We start from the raw sequence: 19,525 nt of genomic DNA, 5'->3' as shown, positions 1-19,525 counted from the left end.
AACTGCAATCCCTGAGCCCCAATCCCCACCCCCAGCACTGCCCATGAGGGTCTGCCTATGCGGTGGACAGAAGCACCTCTTCCTCCAGCTGGGTTTGCAAAGAAAATAGCTACTACAGCATTGTGTATGAAGCCTGGTATTGTCAGCATCTGCTAACCATGCTCTGGAAGTGCTGTTGGGTCAAGCCCCTTAGGGAAGGTAGACAGAGGAATGCTGGGATCTATGGGTCCTGATTGGGCATAGACAGGAGCTAGGTGAAGCTGCTCACATCAAGAGCACTTCTTGGCAAGTGCAGAAGCAGAACTCTAGGGTCTTACAGACACTTTTCAGGCAGCAGCAGAGTGGGATTTTTTGGATCACAAATCCTTTAAAGGATTGCCCTGAGTGCTGCTGCAGAGTTTTTTTTACTCTGCAGCAGAACAGACTTGTATTTACAAGTATTATCCTGCTGCAGACTAAGTTAGTTTACTCCAGCCTAATAGGAATGCAAGCGTAGATGCTGAAACGTTTACTGTGCAGTTAAATAGTCACCGGCACAGTAAACGTCTCATGTAGCCATGCCCAGTGTCACTTCTTCAAAGAACACAATCCCTAAATTAGTCCACAGTCTTGACCTTTCTTCTTCCAACTCACTCAGAAGGAGTTTTATTCTTTGGGGAGAGGGCTGGCACTTAATGCCTACTTTTTTAAGTTAGCTCCACTTCTTTTCCCCTTGCTTGGCATCTTAGTCTGTAAAATCTTCAGAGCATGGCCTAAGATTTCCGGGCATTTGCACAATGTTTGGGACTAACAGAATGCAAATTCTTAACAAGAAAGGACAAGCACATCTTATCTGACTAATCACAAGGAGTCTTGACAGCTTAAATGCTTACTACCCAAGCCCCAGGGTAGGAAATACTACAGTTGGTGTCTGTCTCTGAAGAGTCTCAATGGACTCGGGGGCTTGGAGTAAACTCCAGACCCTTCTTAGAACCAAGTAATCTCAGAAAAGCAAGCAATCAGTTGCTGAGTTACCATGAAAAGGCTGACACAGTCACCTATTCAGGATTGAAAGGCTCGAGTCTGGTCACCTTCTGAAGCCCCATGTGTGTCAATCCAGGTACAGGCCAACATAGGGGCTCTTCTGTCCTGCCCACCGTTGCTGGGTGAGGATGTGAGCCTAAACCAGTGCTCTGGATTGTGATGTCATTGAGCACAATCAGTGAGGCATCTGAGCCAAGGAAAAATCAGAGTCTGGGGGAGCTGAGTAAGGCAACGCTCTGTTCACCTTGTTAAAAATGGCCCCACGTGATACATCGGCCCATTCTCTGTATATGGAAGACTGGTCACCAAGTCTCAGGTCTGTTGCCTGGACTAACCTCTCCCAAAGGCCAGAATGACAGAATGTGGCACTACCAGAACCACACGTGGCACTTTAAATCCTTAAAAGACACTGTCCCTAACCCAGTGAATTTACAGTCCAAATTGAACCCACTTGGAGCAAGAGGCAGAGTTAAAGATGGGGAAGAAAATTACAGCAGATAGAATAAGGTGGAGCATGTGAGAAAGGGCATAAGGTGAGACAGGATGGGGGCACAATGAGGCTATGCAGCAAGACTGTGTACTTCCTGAAAGTGGTAGAACCACCAAAGTGTCCACTGTCTAGGAGTGCCAGGGGACAGCCCTGGTCAAAGTAGTGAGAGAAGGAGGTGGTTGGCAAGGAAAATAGATATGAGGTTGCTGACCCAAGCCACCTCAAGGGTTTTCATTAATGAATTTCACAGGGCACATCTTTTGCCCCAGCTCCAGGAATCACTGTGAGAGCTGCTGAAGTAATGGAAGAAGAGCTTCAGGTTCCCTGGTTCTGTTTCTGACTCTGGCTTGATGCGGATTCACTGGCTGACAGTGGGCATGCCCCATTCCTCTCTCTGTTTGTTTCTGTTCTATCATAGCAAGGATCTGTGGTTCAGTGGTCGAATCTTTGTGTGCCACACAGAAGACCTGGGTTCAATTCCTGGGCACTTATACAAATACAGCCATGGAGGCACCCAACATCTGGACTTTGGATTCTGTCTGTGGCCTAAAGGGGGAATGGCAGGTCTGCGCAGCCTCCACTCTAAAAAAACCCCCCAAAAAACAAAAAAAACCAAACAAACCCACTTTTGTGACCTGATCATAAAAAGAAACCAGGTTAGTCAGGCAGGACCTGCCCTCAACGAACGCATGTTGGTTGCCCCTGAGCATTACCTCCCATGCTGCGCCCTTGCAGATGTGCTCCTTAATAATTTTCTCAAAGGCCTTTCCAAGGACCAAGGTAAGACTGCATAGGCATGTGCATCTAAGGTGTCAGGCCAGGTACCAGAGCACTGGAAAAGGGCCAATGTGGTCCCCATTTACAAAAAGGGGAGAAAGGAGGACCCTGGCAATTATAGACCAGTCAGTCTTACCTTGGACCTTGGGAAGACCTTTGAGAAAATTATCAAGAAGCACATCTGCAAGGGCCGAGCATGGAAGGTAATGCTCACGGGCAACCAATGTGGGTTCACTGAGGGCAGGTCCTGGCTGACTAACCTGGTTTCTTTTTATGATCAGGTCACAAAGTCCCTGGAGGAGGGTGTCAGGGTGGATGTTGTCTTCCTGGACTTTAAGAAGGCCTTTGACATGGTTTCCCACCACATTCTCTTTAAAAAATGGTGACTGCGGCACTGATGGCTACACAGCCAGATGGGTGGCAAACTGGCTAGATGGTCACACCCAGATAGTGGTGGTGGACGGGTTGTTTTTGACCTGGAGGGATGCGGGCAGTGGAGTCCCCCCATGGCTTGGTCCTGGGGACCGTAGTGTTCAACATCTTTATCAGCGATCTGAATGTGGGGGGTGGAAAGCACACTGTCCAAATTTGCTGACAACACCAAGTTGTGGGGTGAGGTGGGCACGCTGGAGGAGAGGGACAGAATCCAGCTAGATCGAGACAGGTTACAGAGGTGGGCAGATGAGAATAGGATGGAATTCAATGCAGACAAGTGCAAGGTGCTGCATCTAGGGAGAAGGAACCAGCAACACACCCATAGGCTGGGGATCACCCTTCTTGTCAACACAGTGGCAGATAGGGATCTTGGAGTCATTGTTGACTACAGGATGGACATGAGCTGCCAATGTGAGGAAGTGATCAAGGGGCTAACCACACCGTGTCATGCACCTACAGATGCATCACAAGCAGGTCCAGGGAGGTGATCCTCCCCTCTATGCGACACTGGTCAGGCCACAGTTGGGGTACTGCATCCAGTTCTGGGCGCCGCACTTCAGGAGGGATGTGGCCAGCACTAAGAGGGTGCACCCACATGGTCAAGGGGCAGCGGGGCAGGCCCAACGAAGAGCGGCTAAAGGGCCTGAACCTATTCAGCCTCCACAAGAGAAAATGAGAGGGGATCTGGTAGCTGTTTACAAACTCACCCGGGGGGACCAGCAAGAATTGGGGGAGGCTCTGTTTCCTCAGAAACCACTACGGGTTACTAGTAATAATGGCCACAAATTGCTAGAGAAAAGGTTCAGGCTGGACATCAGGAGACACTACTTCACAGTTAGGGCTGCCAGGCTCTGGAATGGACTGCCAAGGAAGGTGGTGCTCTCTCCTACCTTGGGGGTCTTCAAGAGGAGGCTGAACAGATATTTGGCCTGGGTGATATGACTGCGGCACCCGTTCCTGCCTGGGGAAGGGGGTTGGACCTAATGATCTAGGCCCCTTTCGACCCTAAGTACTACGAAACTAAGGTGTGGGTGACTTCTCATGCATTCACCATGATCTGGAAGGATCAATGGTTGCCAAACATAAGTGACCATGATCTCACTACAGAGCACTATTGGGACACAGGGGTTGACAAGGGCTAAGGAGTGTCACTATTCTTTATGACTCAGTCTCTGTGACTTGTCACAAACCTACCACAGACATGCAGAATGCCACAGACTAAAATACCAAAGAGCCTCCAACTGCCAGCTGTGTCAGTGGGAGAAGAGGTGCCTTCCTTAGCAGTAGGGCATGGACACTGTTGTCGTTAGACAATGGCCTACAACAGTGGCGTTACTGGTAGATATTTGGAATGAGCTTCCAAGGGAGGTGGTGCTCTCCTCTACCTTGGGATTCTAGACAGGCACCTGATTGGGGCTGTCTGATCTTAGTGCTCTTTCCTGCCCAGGGCAGGGGGTCATACTCGATGATCTACTAAACTCCCTTCTGACCCAAACATTTATGAATCTACAGTGTCAAAAAGTGGTTTGGGTAGCGCTTAAAAAAAAAAAAAAAAGCATTTTGTTCACCAACCTGAAAATGTCCTGCAGGATATGCGAAGTAGCAGACTTTTGAGTCCAGTACCTGCTTCAGTGGGACGCTCCCCAGGATACAAGAGCAACAAGAAGCTGTCTCAAAAGGCCCTGGAGTTTGGGAGGACTGGGCTGCTTTCTGGGGGGAAAGCTGGGAAGTCTGTAAACAGCAGCCACAGCAAGGAGCTCCGGGCAGGGGAAATGCACTGCGTGAAGCATGTGGTGCACTGGGTGCTGGCAGCCTGGGAGTTCTGCAGGAGGAGGTGTAGCCAGAAACCTGTCTGGTATATTTTGTGGATAAAACCCCTAATCATCATGGGGCTGTGGGTAGGGGCTGGTTTTTGCTGTAGTGGGCACATCTACACAGTACTCTAACTGCACAGTAGCCTAATTCTACTGCACATTAGCGTGCAGGGCAAAAACCATGCCAATATGCTAATATTCGGTAGTGTTAAGCTACTGCGCAGTTAGCATCACTAAAAAGCCGTGCATCGGCACTACTGCACAGTAGCACCAGTTACTGCACATTGATTTAGTACTTGGTCACACAAGTACTAAACTTAATGTGCAGTAACTATGGCACATTAATGAATGTGTGGATGTGCCCACTGAAGCCTGCTCTGAGCTTTCGCCACAGTTCCTGTGGCTCAGACACACAAGCAGGCTGTTGTACCCAGTGTCTTAGCAGCTGAATGTGGGGCAGGGACATAGAAGGCCAGGAGAAAAAACAATGAGAAGGCATTTACTAGTTGGGATATGATGCACAATTATTGAGAAATGTGTGGGACACACCAGCCCTTCCCATGAACATGACTCTGCAGCCAGTATCTGGCAAGGGCTGCAACTCCTTACCCAAGACCATTGCTTGTCCGCTTGATCAGCAGTAGAGAAAAAGCAGCACCACCCAGCTGTGTCTGTGCGAGGGCCCCAGAAAACCATGGAAGAATTGCATTAAAGGTTGCAAAACTAAACACATCTGAGCCAATCCAAATAGTAAACACACAAACCAGCCCACAAAGAACGTAGTTATTCTTTTATTTATAAACCAATCAACATAAAATAAGTGCAGAGGAAAGCACGGGCTGAACCTGCACTTGGGACCTGCTTACAAGAGAGACCTGTCTGCAATGGGACAGAGAAAAAAAAGGAAATGTAAAAACCAGGGCAGAGCCTTCTGGACCGAGACGGACACTGGCAGCCACCCTTAGAGGCAGCTGGGACAGCCCCCGCCCATTTCATTGCACTATGCTCGGGAATGGTGCAGCTGGGATGTTGGCAGAGGTCTTGTTTTATCAACAAAAGTTTTTGTGACTTATAGATTTTTTCAAGTTTCCCTTGGGGGATAAACCTGGGGCATAAGGTCCTCCTTGACACTTTCCCCTTGGAGCCTTTTGCACAACTGCTACAGCTGTACAGAGACTCTGGGTTTTGTGGGGTGAGGGAGTGATAATGGGATGCACATGTAAGACTTCCTCTTAAAAAGAATGGGAAAAGGAGAGCAAAAGACACGAAAGAAAGAAGTGCTTGCAAAAGATATTTCCTATGTCCCATCCCTTTTACAGTTTAGGAGACGCACCTGACTTCCCTGATGCTGGGAAAGACTTCCCCTCAGGAAAACGGGGAGGGAGGGAGAGAGAGAGAGAAAGAAAGAGAAAGAGAGAGTGAGTGCAAGTGTGTCCATCCATCCTTTATACTGTTTCACCTGAACAGCAAGGACAGGCGCAGCTCTTCCTTCTGCTTGTCACAGGCCAGGACATGAGATAGTCCAGGGGATTTTGCAGCCCTGTTTTCCATGGAAGGGATCTAACAGCTGTGACAGGGAGCATGCGCCCACTAACTACAAGGGAAGCAGGTTCCAGGAGCCCACTGATAGGAAGGCCCCAGCAATGGGGGAAGGTTGGTGGATTCTGCTTAAATTCTTCTCCATTTCATTTTGCTACAGAGACAGTAAATCAGATGAGGGACAGAGGGTCACTGCTTAAGTGCTACCAAAAATAAATATATTAAACAGTTTAAGAGACACACATGCCTTCCCTGATGCTGGGAAAGACTTCCCCTCAGGAAAAGGGAGCCTGTTTAACAGGCTGCAATCCTATTACCAAAACACTCAGTGCTCTGATCTGACGTGCCTCTCGGCAGCACCTGCTCTATGCTGCTGAGCTGTGACAGAATGAAACAGCAAGGTAAGGCCCAGGGCGTCTAACGGTACCACTCAGAGATGGACCTTTACACTTCTGGGGAAAATACTCAAGGATTGCGATTTCAACAAAAAAATGCAAAACATTTCATTATGGTTTTTTTTTTTTAAACAGACGATGCCTTAAAAAAAGGGAGAGAAAAATCCAACAGAAAGCCCAAAGCCTGTGCCAGGTGGAGCCTCTGCTCAACTGAATGTGAGTTAAGGGGCATCTGTCCAGGGGGCAGGGTGGTGGTGGCACATCTCATAGCTCTTCTCTTACCACTTACATTGTGTTGTAAAACATCAGTTGGTTCGGTATACTGACAAAGAGGATCTATCTACCAGCTCTCTCAGCTATGCTTCTGCCTTCAGCAAAAATAAATACAAAGGCATTTCTCCACCTCAGTGACACAAGCACTGGAAAGTCCGCCAGGTATTCTCCATGGGGAAGTGGGCACAGCCGAGAGAAGAGGTTTTCCTGTCCAGACAGCAGGACTAGCAGATTGCGCACCTACGCCATGTGTTGTGGCCCTATATCCCTTCATGGAAGGCTGAGCAGAGTGTGGACACTTCAAAGCTAGCCATAGTGTTGCTAAGAGTGGATATTGCATCCCAAAAGCCGTCTCTCTCAGAGCCTGGCCTGTCCAGAATGGCACAGTAGAGTGCTGTGTCCAACATGGTAGGTTCTGTTATGAAACTGTCCATCTGTCACAAGATGAGGCAACAAGGAACAGAGACGGCCCAAGACAGACAGGCCCAGGGTGCAGGGGGGCACAATAGGGGAGGGAATGTGACAGAAAGCAATATAGTCCTGCAGGGGAGCATTAGGGAAAGGATGCAGCACGGAGAAGCTTGGCTGCTGAAGAGCTCTGCCAGAGATCCCGTCCAAACAGAGAGCATCTTCTCAGCCCCAGGCATGTAAAGGAACTGGGGACTCCACAAAGAAGCATCCGCTGAGGAACAAAAAAAGAGCTCTTCTGTTTACTTTGAGACATCCATGAGTCAAATTCTATTTAATCTGCAAGCAGCCAACAGGTTCTGTTTCCCTTCAAATGCCCATTGTGCTCCTGGCTGTGGAAGGAAGGTCAGGTGGGTGGCCAGTTAGATCCCTGCAGTTGTCTGAAGGCTTTTTGAAGAGGCGTTTGCCTGTGACATACATAGGGGGTGTGCATGCGTACCTGTCTGTAGGTGAAAGTATGAATGTGTACGGACAGGAGCACAGTATTCCCAGGAGTTGTCCTGCTAAGAGTCCTCTCAGAACTTGCCTTGCTTTAGTTTGTCGATGTGGTAGGTGAGCTTCAGCGCTGGCCCCAGCTTCAACCCCATGTATTTCATCATCATGTCACTCCGCAACAAGAGCAAAGCCTTCCCGTCGATCTCCTGGAAGCAGGAGAATGTCAGCATTAGAGTGAGGCCTGCTCTGCACTTCATACCCATGATATTTCTAGTAGGGAAACGCCTCTCCATGTCTCTTCAACTCATCCACTGTCCTACCGGGAAATGGCAGTTGCTGGGAACCTCTTCTATCCCTTTCCCCATTAGTTTCTCAAGTCATTTTCATTTTTAGCACTTACCTGGAGTATTTGGAAGAAGCTCATAAACCAGACTCAACGCACTATAAGGCACTTGTGCTACTTAGACTGCTGGGGTGGTTTACTGAGGCCTGTCTGTAGATGTAAGGACTACTATATTTACTCAAATCTAAGAGGAAGGGGACTGCAGAGCAAAGGAAGTGCAGGGAAGGGGCAGCACAGGGAAAGGAATGTACAGAGCAGGGGACAGCATGAGGAAGGGCCACGTGCAGCAGCAGGGTGAGCTACTGCAGATCCAACCCTGACCCTGACCTGGGCTGGAGCTGCTGTTTCTGCCTAGCCTGGCAGAAGAGACATAACCAGAGCAGCTGCAAAGGTAAGGGTCAGGGGGGTGGGAACACGACACCAAAGGGGTCAAGTGGCAGGACGGGGAAGACACTGGAAGGGGAGGGACAGGTGGCAGGCATGGGGAGGGAGTAAGTGGCAAGGGGGGACAAGGAGCGTGGAACAGGCTACCTTTCTCTTGGTTGCTGCTTTCCCTGCTGCTACTTTCCCTATGGCAGTGGTGTGGGAGGAAAAATTTAAGAGGACCCTCCAATATCTAGATTCTAGACATGGAAAATTGAAACAAATTTATAATTTTTCATGCCTAGAAGCTAATAATTGGGGGGTGTCTAAAATTTGGGGTCATCTTGTATTCGGGTGAATATGCATCAGATTGCTGCCCTGGGACATTGTGCATTGGAGCTCCCAAGAAGTGGTTCACGGCCCATAAAAAACAGTAAACAATGATTTACCGCCCAATACCAGCAACACCAGCAACACTTGCCAATGTGCCTCCTCCCAATGAAGAGGAACAACACAACTGTACAGTTTAAAAGTTATTAAAGTCAGGACATGTTGAAGTTAAAGCTCCAGCAGCTATGTGAAATCAGATACAGATTCCAAGCCATTCTGACGCCACTCTAAAAGGACGCTTAGTACATGCTGAAATTTTAGCAAATGAGCATCCTTACTGTCTTCTCATGTGACTACACATTTCAAGTTCAGCATGTTTAAGTGATCTGTTGGAGTAAGATCAAAATACTCTGACTTTGCAGATTCAAGTCCATCTGGAATCTTTTTTCCTCCTGTTTTCCCAGCTGTGTGAATTTTGCTATTAATTACATGAAAAGTACTACATGCAATAAAGGCAAAGACAAACAAGCTGCTGGGACCTTGTGTTTGAAATTGTCATTCTTCCTCTACTTTCTACGCGTATAAAGTCCTTGCTGAACTAATGCAGATGCTTAACACTAAGCAGACACACACAAAGACATACAGATCTGGAACAGAGCCTCCCCTGCCCCCCCCCCCCAGTCACTTTAAATTTTAATAGCATTTGCTCTCAATCAATGGGATTAACTGACAGATACACATCTCCCTAGCACAGAGGGACATTTGAAGGTTCTAGGACTAAAATGAATTGCTACTCACTTTCCTGAAGTAAGGAGCAGAGGCTTGTAATTGTGATGCTGTGGACATGGGCCTCACTACCCACTGCAAGCCGCACAGCCTGTAAGCACACACAATTTGTGTGCCACTCAGGGGTGCTTGTCAGGGATCTGTCCTGTACCTTGTGGAATTCATATAAAAGTGCAGATATCTTTAGTTATCTTTGACCGCACAGGAAAGGATGTTATTTATCGTGGAGGCCAAGCCAGGCTTTTCCCTTCTAAGCACATTGGTGAAGTAAACGTGCACTGGAAAGTGATTCTGCCTGAGTCTACAGACCAGGGCTGCAGGGTCTAACTTGGCTTTTCTGTTTTAATTTCTACAAATTGTGCAAGTTTGTGTACAGGAAGAGAAATCCCTGGGGATTCTTCTTGTGAATGAGAACTTCTACCAGTGTAAGTAAACATAGATTCACTGACTTCACTGGATTGAGATGGAGTGAGAATCTGGACCTCTACGTGGACACACACATGGATATACTTACATGTTTTCGAAAGAGGTCAGCATGGGGTCCCAGCTGTGGGTCAGCTTCTCGTACAAACTGCATCACATCCTCTACTGTCCAGGAAGAAGGGTCTCTGCTGTTCAGCCGGGAAGTGTCTCTAGGCCCTAGGTATCTATCTGAACCTAAATGGATCAATAGCAAGAGAGAAACAGTTATACTGTGAACTAAACTCCAGGCTGATGTTAGCATAATGCTTACATGAACCATGGTCTTCAGATCAAGGTATTTACTTTCTTCCATGTTTCCACTTATTCCCCACTCTGCCTTTTTTTTTGGAAACATTAACAGAGACCACAGAAGGGGCACACTCCACCAGAACCTAAGCAACCTCCTCTCGCAGAGCTCAGCAAATCAGACTCACTTGCATTCCTCCACCACTTTCCCTTGGCTAACTGATCTCTGCCATTGGCTCCACCTTACTCAGTGCCCCCATCTTTCGTTGCCCAGTACTTACCTCCTTTCTCACCCACACTTACCCTTGACTCCTTCCCATAATACTCATCACATACTCTGGTCTCTGCCATTCTGAGAGCTACCTTTTAAATTACTGCTCCTTCTCCCTCCTTTGCACTCCATTCTGATTCATCAAATGCACCATCCTTGTCACTACCTCCAGGTACATGCCTTCTATTTGCAGCTGCTCTTGCTATGATATTACAGCCTCTCCACACTCCAGATCCATCCTCATTGTGCTAAGCCTATTACTCTGAATACTGCTGACAACTCCCTCTTTTTTGACAGAATATCCTTCTTAGCATCTTGTTAACTCACATTTTAGTAACTGGCATCCCTGACATATGCACACATTTTCAGGCCCACTTCCTTGCCTATCATTTTGTCCCTGACCCTCGACTGGCTCCTGTTTCACCACCGATTGCTCCTGCACTTTCAGGCTCCCAGCTATCCCGTTGACCTGCAGGATCTCAGATATCTTTGCCCTTCACTGCCTATCCATACTAGTCTCTCAGCTAACTGGTGCATGTAAAAGATGTGTGGCCAGATTCTATTCCAGTTATTACGCACTTAAATGGATTTAGGTGCCTATGTGCAAGTCTGTTTGAGTTCCTGAAAAGCTGTTAAAGCAAAGGTGGACAGGTTGTCCTCTTCTTTACTGCTTTTTTGTTACTCAGTTTTAAGGGTCAGGTGATAGTCCTTTACAAAATCAAATGTGATATGGATTTTCAGGGATGTGAACTGGGGAACAGAACTGCATCTAGTCTCCTAAGTCTACCTAAACACCCAATAGGATCTGGCCCCTAGAGTCTTCTTTTGATAAAAAGAATTTAAAAAAAATTAAATACAAAAATATGTTTAAATAACAAGATGATTGCATATTTAATCATTCAAGAGTCAGGATATGCTAAGTAAAGGATGAAACTTAAGTCTCTCCTCTTTGAGCAGTGATATTACGATGCAGTTGTTAAATATAAACACACCTTCCCTCAAGGCACACGTGCATCTAATATTCTAGACTGCAGTTCTTCATATTAAAATGCATATGCATTATCAAAGATGCCACTGTAACATACATGCACATACAGAGTGAAGGATGAATATTCACCCTTCACTTTTTCCATCTTCTGAGTACTGAATTTTGTAATTTTAGGGCCCTGACAAGATTTCTAGCACTACAAGTGTTATGGGTGGCTACATGTGTACAGCCCCCTAGAGAGGCTGAAGTGACAAAATTGCCATAAAGGCACTCTCTAAAGTCAGGGGGTGATAGCTGGCTGTCCCATATCACCCACTGCAGGGAGGGGTCGCCAGCTTTTTAAAGTTCCTGGTTCCAGGGCAACCTAAGAGTAACAGGAACCAGTCTCTAGCTGCCTGTGGGCCCTTTAAAGGTCCTGGTGCCTTAATGGACTGCTGGTATTTGGGTACCAGCAGCCTTTTAAAATTTCTGGGTTGCAAGCAACCCCATCACCCATGCTGCCAGGGTGTGTGTACCCCCCTAACCAGCTCCTGACACTGCAGCTTGTATGGAGACAAGGGCTCCCAGCAAGTGGGGGCAGGAGCTGAGCAGGCAGGGCAGACTGCTGATCAACCCCTGTCATTGTGGGAGGCTCACAGGGAGCTTCTTCACCCTTGCTGCTCAAGCGGGGCTGTTTCTGTGCTTTCTGCTGAGCACCTCTGATCACTGCCACCTGATGGGACTCCCAGCAATAGGCTGTTCCAGTGCTTTGTGTAGGGCTGGGGAAGTTCTGCTCACTGGAGGAGACAGCTGTGTGCAAGCTGCCCCAGCAGCAAGGCCTAAACAGCAGTGTTCCTGGCTGCCCATGTGCCTGGACCTTGAAAGGGCATGCAGGGAGTCCCAGACCAGGGAATGCAAGACACTGGTGCTGCCTGCAACTTTTATCATGGATGTCATTTTTTTCTAGTATGACAAGTTTCTAGTATGGCAAGTCCCTTTGTGATATTCTGCTCCCTTCAAATGCTTACCTGCCAATAAAATGCCTATTTCTTGAAGTGTCACTATCTATTTATTCACTAGGTATTTTGAATCTTTTGGTTGGTGTTATTTGTCTACCTTGCCTAGGAGGAGGGACTGAAAATCCTGTGTAGTACGTTGTTTGTTTTTAACCCCAATAGCTCTGGTGATGAAACATCACCACATCATCACATAAAATCAGTTTCATTACAAATTCATGGATTGCGCACAGTCTGAGTTAATGAAATTATCAGCATCAATGCTCCTGTCCCACACACTGCTTTATAAAAAACTGCATCAGCCATACCTCATTCAATCACTGCCTAGGCACCTACCCCAATCAAATCAACCAGCCAATTTTCATCTCACTGGCCACTTCTAATTCATTCACTTTTCCATTCATTCAGCTATCGCAGCAGCTTATACACACTGCTCAATTCATTAACCCATACCTACATCCCTAGCTGTGTAGCTACACAGCACTACCCATTTATTTGCTGACCTCAACATCCCCATACAATCTTTGGGTTACTGAGCCAAGACTCTTTTAGTACCATCCACTGACCTGTCTATATTCCAATTTACTGCCTGTCCCTAATCTGGCTGTTAAACCTAACAAATTACCTGCTTAATTGTCAGTGCGGAGGCCAGTAAATGTACGAAGGACAAGGGTTTTCTTGTATCTTTCATTGTTCCCCAAAACTTGTCAAACTTCTCTCCCAACTACAGAATTGTTCCCATAAAAGATATCACAAAAAAACCATTGCCTAAAGTAGAGGCAAGTCTATCATACTTAGTAGCATTGGCAAGTTGTAACTAGAACAAGAAAAGCACCATATTAACAAATTAAGAGCTTTGAAGAGTTGGCTTTTTAGCTTTCTTACCCCCAGAGCTAAGCCTACGCAAGGCAGATGAATTCCCCTGAGTGAGACTAGAAGGTTGGTGTAGATGCCTGTATCCCTGCAAGCGATAGTCTCTGGAGTTCCTGCTGGGGCTAGATGAGTTGACAGAGTTCAAGGCAGAGTCCATTGGGTCCAGGCGAGGTTCTAGGGAACCTGGGAGACAATCTCCCAGAACAAAGGTTTCACCTGCAAGACACCAAACTAGAATCAGAACCAATGAGGGTCATGCAGAACATAGGTACTATTCTATATAAAAATCTGAGTTAGAGGAACATTCCCTGGAGATAAAAGGCAGTATGAAAACAAACGCTAAGTAAGCAAGACTTGTAGAGAAGTTACAGAAACTGTTCTGAGTGGAGGGGAAAGTGATTGCTTTAGGATCCAGAATGACAGCTCTGAATCAAACCCCACACTGGGTTGTTCCCTAGTTTCACGTACCTTAGCTCCCTTGCTCTAGGCAGAAGTCCTTGAGCATTGGGGGCGGGGTTTTCCAGGAGGTGAGACAGGTCCTGGATGGACAACAGCATGGGGATTCCCTCAATACAGGTAAAGCACAAGTGTGCCAAGTTCCTCCTCTATCCTTTGGTCAACAGACAAGGTTATCCAGTACTGTTACATGGTGCTGGGACTTCCACTAGGGCCCCAGAAAGGAGGTCACTGACCCCATCTATCTCCAAGGTGGGCACTGCTTAATTGTCTATGTAGAATTGGGTTTGATAAGGTGCTCCAAATACTTCTAAATAATACAGGCTGTTGCCCTCTTGTGTTTAATAACGCTGCTCAGGTGCTCACACAGAGGCAGTCTGTGAGCTTGGTGAGTCTGCAGTAGGAAAAACCTGGATATGTTTAAACCACCTGCTGGATAAACCTGGGGGTGCAGGCTATGAGGTAGGCCTGGAGCAGTAGGAGTTAAAAGCCACAGGATTGAAGTTTGGTGGAAGGCAACAGTGTGCATCAAAACCATGGGAGAACATCCCAAAAAGGACAGGATTAGTACACAGCTAGTACAACAGTTAAGAAAAGCACACAGGATGGTACAAACATGCCTAGGATAAGTACAAAAGGTATTTAGGAAAGTTATAATTAAATACATTCATTAATCAAAGTGTAAGGTGCCTACACCAAATGTGATTTGGTCATATTTGGGCAATGATAGCTCATGATCAGTAGTAACATGCTTGAGTTACAGTGGCATGGTCAGCAATATGATTTGTTACAGCAGTGCAGGACTGGAAACACTTCTGTGATGTAAAAACATTTATAGGGTATAAAAGGGTGGAAAAATGCACTCTGCATTTGTGTTTAGCCCTAAGCTCTCCCTGCTGTTGCCCAGCCTGGCCACCCAGCTGATACTGCAATTAAAGGCTACAATAAATTTAAGGCCTTGTTATACCTTATGGGGCAAATCACACAAATGTTGATCGGTGTTAGTGCTAGTCTGGAGTTTGGAGCAGTCACACCCTTAGTCTAGAAACCTTCTCTGACTGCCCCCCCTGCACAGCTGTGACTTACCTCTAGAGGCCTGGTGAGCAGGGGCAGGACTAGGAGCTGTAGCTGTGAATTGCCACTAGAGGGCTGGAGAGCCAGGACAGGCTTCTACCCCTGCTCTACAAGCAGGGCTGAGAAAGATCCTAGGATACTGGAGGACTTCAATATGTGCGGCACATCTGTGGGGAGTGGCCACACCTTATGGAACTGGAACAGGGTAGCGAGGATCAGAGTTAATTCCGGCCTGGAGTGGCGTAAATGTAAGCCACGTAACAGATGTTTAAAGCCACTTTAAGGTGTTAATGTGTAGACAATCCAAGGGTTAAGAGCTCTAGAAACTGTCCACAATGACTATGTATCTAAGCCCTTATATTCACTGAGTTACTGCTTGGTTACTCAAACTGTGTTGTAGCAGGATCTACCTGGCCCCTGGAAACAACAACAGGGAGCACTGCCAAAAATAAGCCTCATTTACTCACTCTCTCACATGTTCTTTGGCCCATAAATTACAGAGGGTAAACACTGTGAGAGCAGGCCTGAGCTCAGATTCTTCTGAGATAAACAGCTTGAGTATGACACAGGGGTAAATGTTCAGGGCTTAGTTCACAGGAATGTGCTAGGTTTGCCCAGGACCCGACTTAAATATATTCAGCCTGACTGCAGCTTGTAGTGTGACCATTGTGTGCATCTATGCATGTGCTTTAATGTGCATTAACTTGTGATAAAAAGTGCTCTTTAGCTAATGCACATTAAAACAGGCTAATGTGCATTTTTCTAGTATCTCACAGTGGAGGGCTCTTTTACAGGTGCTCCAGCGGTGGGGGGGTGTGGGGCAGTCTAATTAAAGTGCTGCAGCATCTTGTGTATCAGCATCACCATGCTTAGAAATGGGAGTGGGGGCACTTGAACTAAAGCTCACTTGACAAGCTTTAGTTCAAGAGCCCCTGCCACCATTCTTAAGTGTGGAGACATTGATGCGAGATGCAAGAGGCTGCTGGAGCGTGGCAATGCTCCAGCAGGCTTAATTAATCAAGTCTGCTCTGACGTCCTGGAATTCAGCATGTTGGAGCAGCCTTGGCACTTGTGTATAGGCACCCGGAGGTACTAGATTTAATGCGCATTACCTAAAGTGCATTAATGAATGTGTAGACACACCCACTGAGTCTGTCTCCTTCCCACCAGGGATTTTCTGAACAGAAGTCCTCAGGCTCCCATTGCCCTGATGTAAATAAGAGAAATGCAGACAGGGCATTTGATTCCTCTCTCATTGTCCCACATTTCCTGTCCTCCTGATATATTTACCTAATCCTCGGGCCTTCAGGGGTAGCAGGGGAACCCTGAGAAATGGGACAGCTGAAAAGGTGTTTACTATTCTGGGCGTTAATATTATGTGGGTAGAGTCTAATCTAGGCTAAGCAAGGTAAATTACAGGCCCTCCCTTTTCTGTGTATACTATACAAGCCTTGTTCAAGGACCAACAGTCAGGATTTCAGATTGTCCCTACCTGAGAGAGTCATTTCAGCTGGACCAGAGTCCTGTTGCACAGTTTAGGGTATTAGATAGTTATTTATGAAGCACATGTCAATCCTTGTTGTAAAAGAAAAACATAGTGAATGACATGAGATATACTGCTTTTATTCAACAGCTTGTGGCATCATAAAACACGACTCCCAGTTTGACCACAGTTTAGCTTTACCTAATATTGGTTTAAAAGATTTAATGTTTTCCTGTTTTTATCTGAATTGCCAAGCACATTGCAACAAGCTGAGAGGGAGCAGGAATGGAACTCAAGCAGCTGCACGTGTTGGAGCTAAGGTTTCTTTCCTTAGACTAAGCCTGTAAACTGAATAAACCAAAACTATACAGAGATAGGAAATGAGGAGTAGGGTAGACCACTAATTAAAAAATCTCACTCAGGAACCCAAGACAGAATTATTTGATGAAGCAACAGCACTACAATCCGTGATAAGGTGGAACAAGCGCAAGCCTGTTTCACTAGGCAGCAAACTACTGGGATAGGAGAGATGAAACTGCTTGTGTGGGTGGATAACAGCTTTCAAGTAACCAGTGCTTCTTTAAAATACATTTACTGTTGTAGAATGTACAACTCCTTTCTAACTGACTTACTAGCTTAGCGTGGCATGAAAGCCAACACAAAGCCAACAACGCTAGGAATGCAACCAAAAGAAAGGAGGATCCAGAAGACGAGGGAAGTACTTTTTATTTGCCTGACAGACCTGCCAAAAGCTGGGGAAAAGGAGACTTCCACTTCCTTACCCTTGTAAAGTTAGGGCAAATGTTTGCAAGTGAAGGTACTGTCTGACTCAGATTAACTGAATGGATGCTCTGCAGGCCTCAACCCAAACGCTGCGGGCAGCAATTCTAAACTATGAGAATGGGAGTGGTGGTGGTGGTGTGTGGGAGGGAATAAAGGATTTAAAGAAAATCAACCTGGATGAGTCAGATAATTTCTCCTGACCTGAATCTGGAGAGACATATTCTAAAAGTCGAAGCAATTTACACAGGGCCTGTGAGGAGACCAATACGAGAACTCCATTAATTTTTCTGGATCCAATCAAAAACACAGTTTGGTAACGTATAAAGTTATGAGATACTTTCCATAAACCATTCCCCTCTTCACACGCACAAAACTTTCTGAAACACTAACCTTTTAGATTGTTGATTCCCCTGTTTGATACTTGCCCAAAGGCAATTTTCATTGAGAGCTGTGGCAAGGCATAAAGGTGCTGTGGCATTTAAAGGATTATCAGGTCCTAGCCCCTCTCACAACATATCTGGGTGAGGTAATAAAAGGTAGGGGGAAGCTGCTACTAGCTTGGAGGAAGGATATGCCCTCTCCAGCTTGGTGACATAGTTCCTAGTAGTGGGTTTGTCAGGTTTTGAACTGTGCTTTAGAAAAAAAAACCTAGCTATAAGCAAAGAGGTGAAAAATCTCTTAGTTGGTACTTTCCCAGCTAGCGAGTCTGCAGTGATGTACACATATACATACACATATCCTTAGGGTTCAGTCCCGTGAAGTGCTAAGCACCCTCAGTTTCCATGAAAGCCAGTGCAGGACCTAGCTATTGACAGATAGAGCAGGTAAGTGTGCGTGTACCGTTAGTAGTGTGCACTGCAGATCATACAAAGAAGTTACTGGCTCCATGAGAGGACTTACTCCAAATGAACGAATTCCTGAGTTTGGCTCAGAAGGCCTGGAGATTATATGGAAAGTAACAGATTAAACTACATCAGTTCAATGTTAAGGATCCAAAGTTAGTCCTCAGAATATGTTTAACTCAAAGATGTGCACACAAACTTATTTCTGCTTTGAATGCACTAAAATGGAGTCTTTAAATATATGATCATGTTCTTACATATACTTAGCAGTGCAGAAAGAAGTTCCTTTGCAAAAAACAGTATGAGACAATGCAAGCAGGAATTATAAAGCAGTGTATTTACTTAAGGGCTAGAATTAAAGTTGCATGTTCAGCCTTGATTTACAAGTCTCCAGAGAGCCAAGTGCTTGACTACACTAGCATTCAATTGCAATAAATATAATACAAGAGCCTGAGGTTTCTCAGTGGAGCAAGAGGTGGAAAAATCCTGGGTTTCATAAAATATGCAGATACACAACAAAGTCCTTAAGCAGACCATCCCACTGAAGTAGAAAAGGGGGACAGTAACAAGGTTCAGAGTTAAAATCAAGATAGACATTAGGGGCTGGAAGGGACCTCGTGAGATCGAGTCCAGCTCCCCTGCCAGTGGCAAGAAGTCTACAGGGATCAAGTGGTCCCAGCAATTTAAGCATCCAAACTCCTTTTGAATGAGTCCAGAGTAGGTGCTTGCACCACCTCTGGGGGGAGTCTGTTCTAGACCTTGGACACTTGGACTATAAAGAAGTTTTTCCTTATACTGAGTCTGAATTGGCCTTCTAGAAGGTTGTCACCATTAGACCTAGTTATCCCTTGGGGAACCCCAGTGAACAACTGTTTTCCCAGATCCTGATGTACCCCCCTTATGTACTTATAGGCAGCCACCAAGTCCCCCCTTAGCCTTCTCTTCGCCAGACTGAAGAGTCCCATGTTCCTCAGCCTCTCCTCATAAGGCTTGCTCTCTTGGCCTTTGATCATACTGGTGGCTCTCCTCCAGACTCTCTCAAGCTTATCCACATCCCTCCTGAAGTGCAGGGCACAGAACTGGACACAGTACTCCAGCTGCGGCCTCACTAAAGCCAAGTAAAGCGGGAAGATGATAACCCTGGTTTTGCTTGAGATGCACCAGTGGATACATGCCAGAGTTTGGTTTGCTTTGCCAGCCATGGCATTGCATTGGTGGCTCATGTTCATCTTGTGGTCAATCAAGGTGATAAAGATGCTGAGTTAAGAATCTTCTAGTCTTTGTTGGCGAAGTAGAGCCTGCTTCAATATGACGTGGTAACCAACCTACTTCAAGATGTCTGTTGTGAGTTAATCATCACAGTTAATTCTGAGATCTTCTTCTACATGAGCTGTTAATTTTCAAAAACATAATAGGTGCTTCCTCACAGTTTCATTTAAATCCATGCTAAAAGAACCATGATTAAGGCTCATCCATTGGCATGCATGATTTTATGCCTGGAACAGGGATAAGCACACACTTGGAACTGATTAGATAGCATGGTCTTTTGCACAACTGAAATCATGGCATCCTCTGCTCAAA

At 46.2% G+C, this 19,525-nt stretch overlaps 1 protein-coding gene across 9 annotated transcripts in view; it reads right to left on the bottom strand.

Annotated features, from left to right (window-relative positions):
* Positions 1 to 5,314: 5,314 nt before the first annotated feature.
* The window catches only part of SCMH1 (Scm polycomb group protein homolog 1), a 149,957-nt gene continuing 135,746 nt past the window's right edge, over positions 5,315 to 19,525 (bottom strand). For all 9 annotated transcript variants that reach the window (XM_019489037.2, XM_006259451.4, XM_019489050.2 and 6 more), the window contains 3 exons: positions 13,319 to 13,522; positions 9,986 to 10,128; positions 5,315 to 7,855 (listed from right to left, as the gene is read on the bottom strand). In XM_019489037.2, the coding sequence (XP_019344582.1) occupies positions 7,730 to 7,855; positions 9,986 to 10,128; positions 13,319 to 13,522 (473 nt within the window). In that variant the 3' untranslated portion in view covers positions 5,315 to 7,729. The remainder of the gene's footprint in view (positions 7,856 to 9,985; positions 10,129 to 13,318; positions 13,523 to 19,525) is intronic.

This window comes from Alligator mississippiensis, chromosome 6 (genome assembly GCF_030867095.1).
Source record: "Alligator mississippiensis isolate rAllMis1 chromosome 6, rAllMis1, whole genome shotgun sequence".
NCBI lineage: Eukaryota > Metazoa > Chordata > Crocodylia > Alligatoridae > Alligator > Alligator mississippiensis.
The sequence above is the reverse complement of the archived record's forward strand: the minus strand, read 5'-3'. Positions and strand labels throughout refer to the sequence as shown.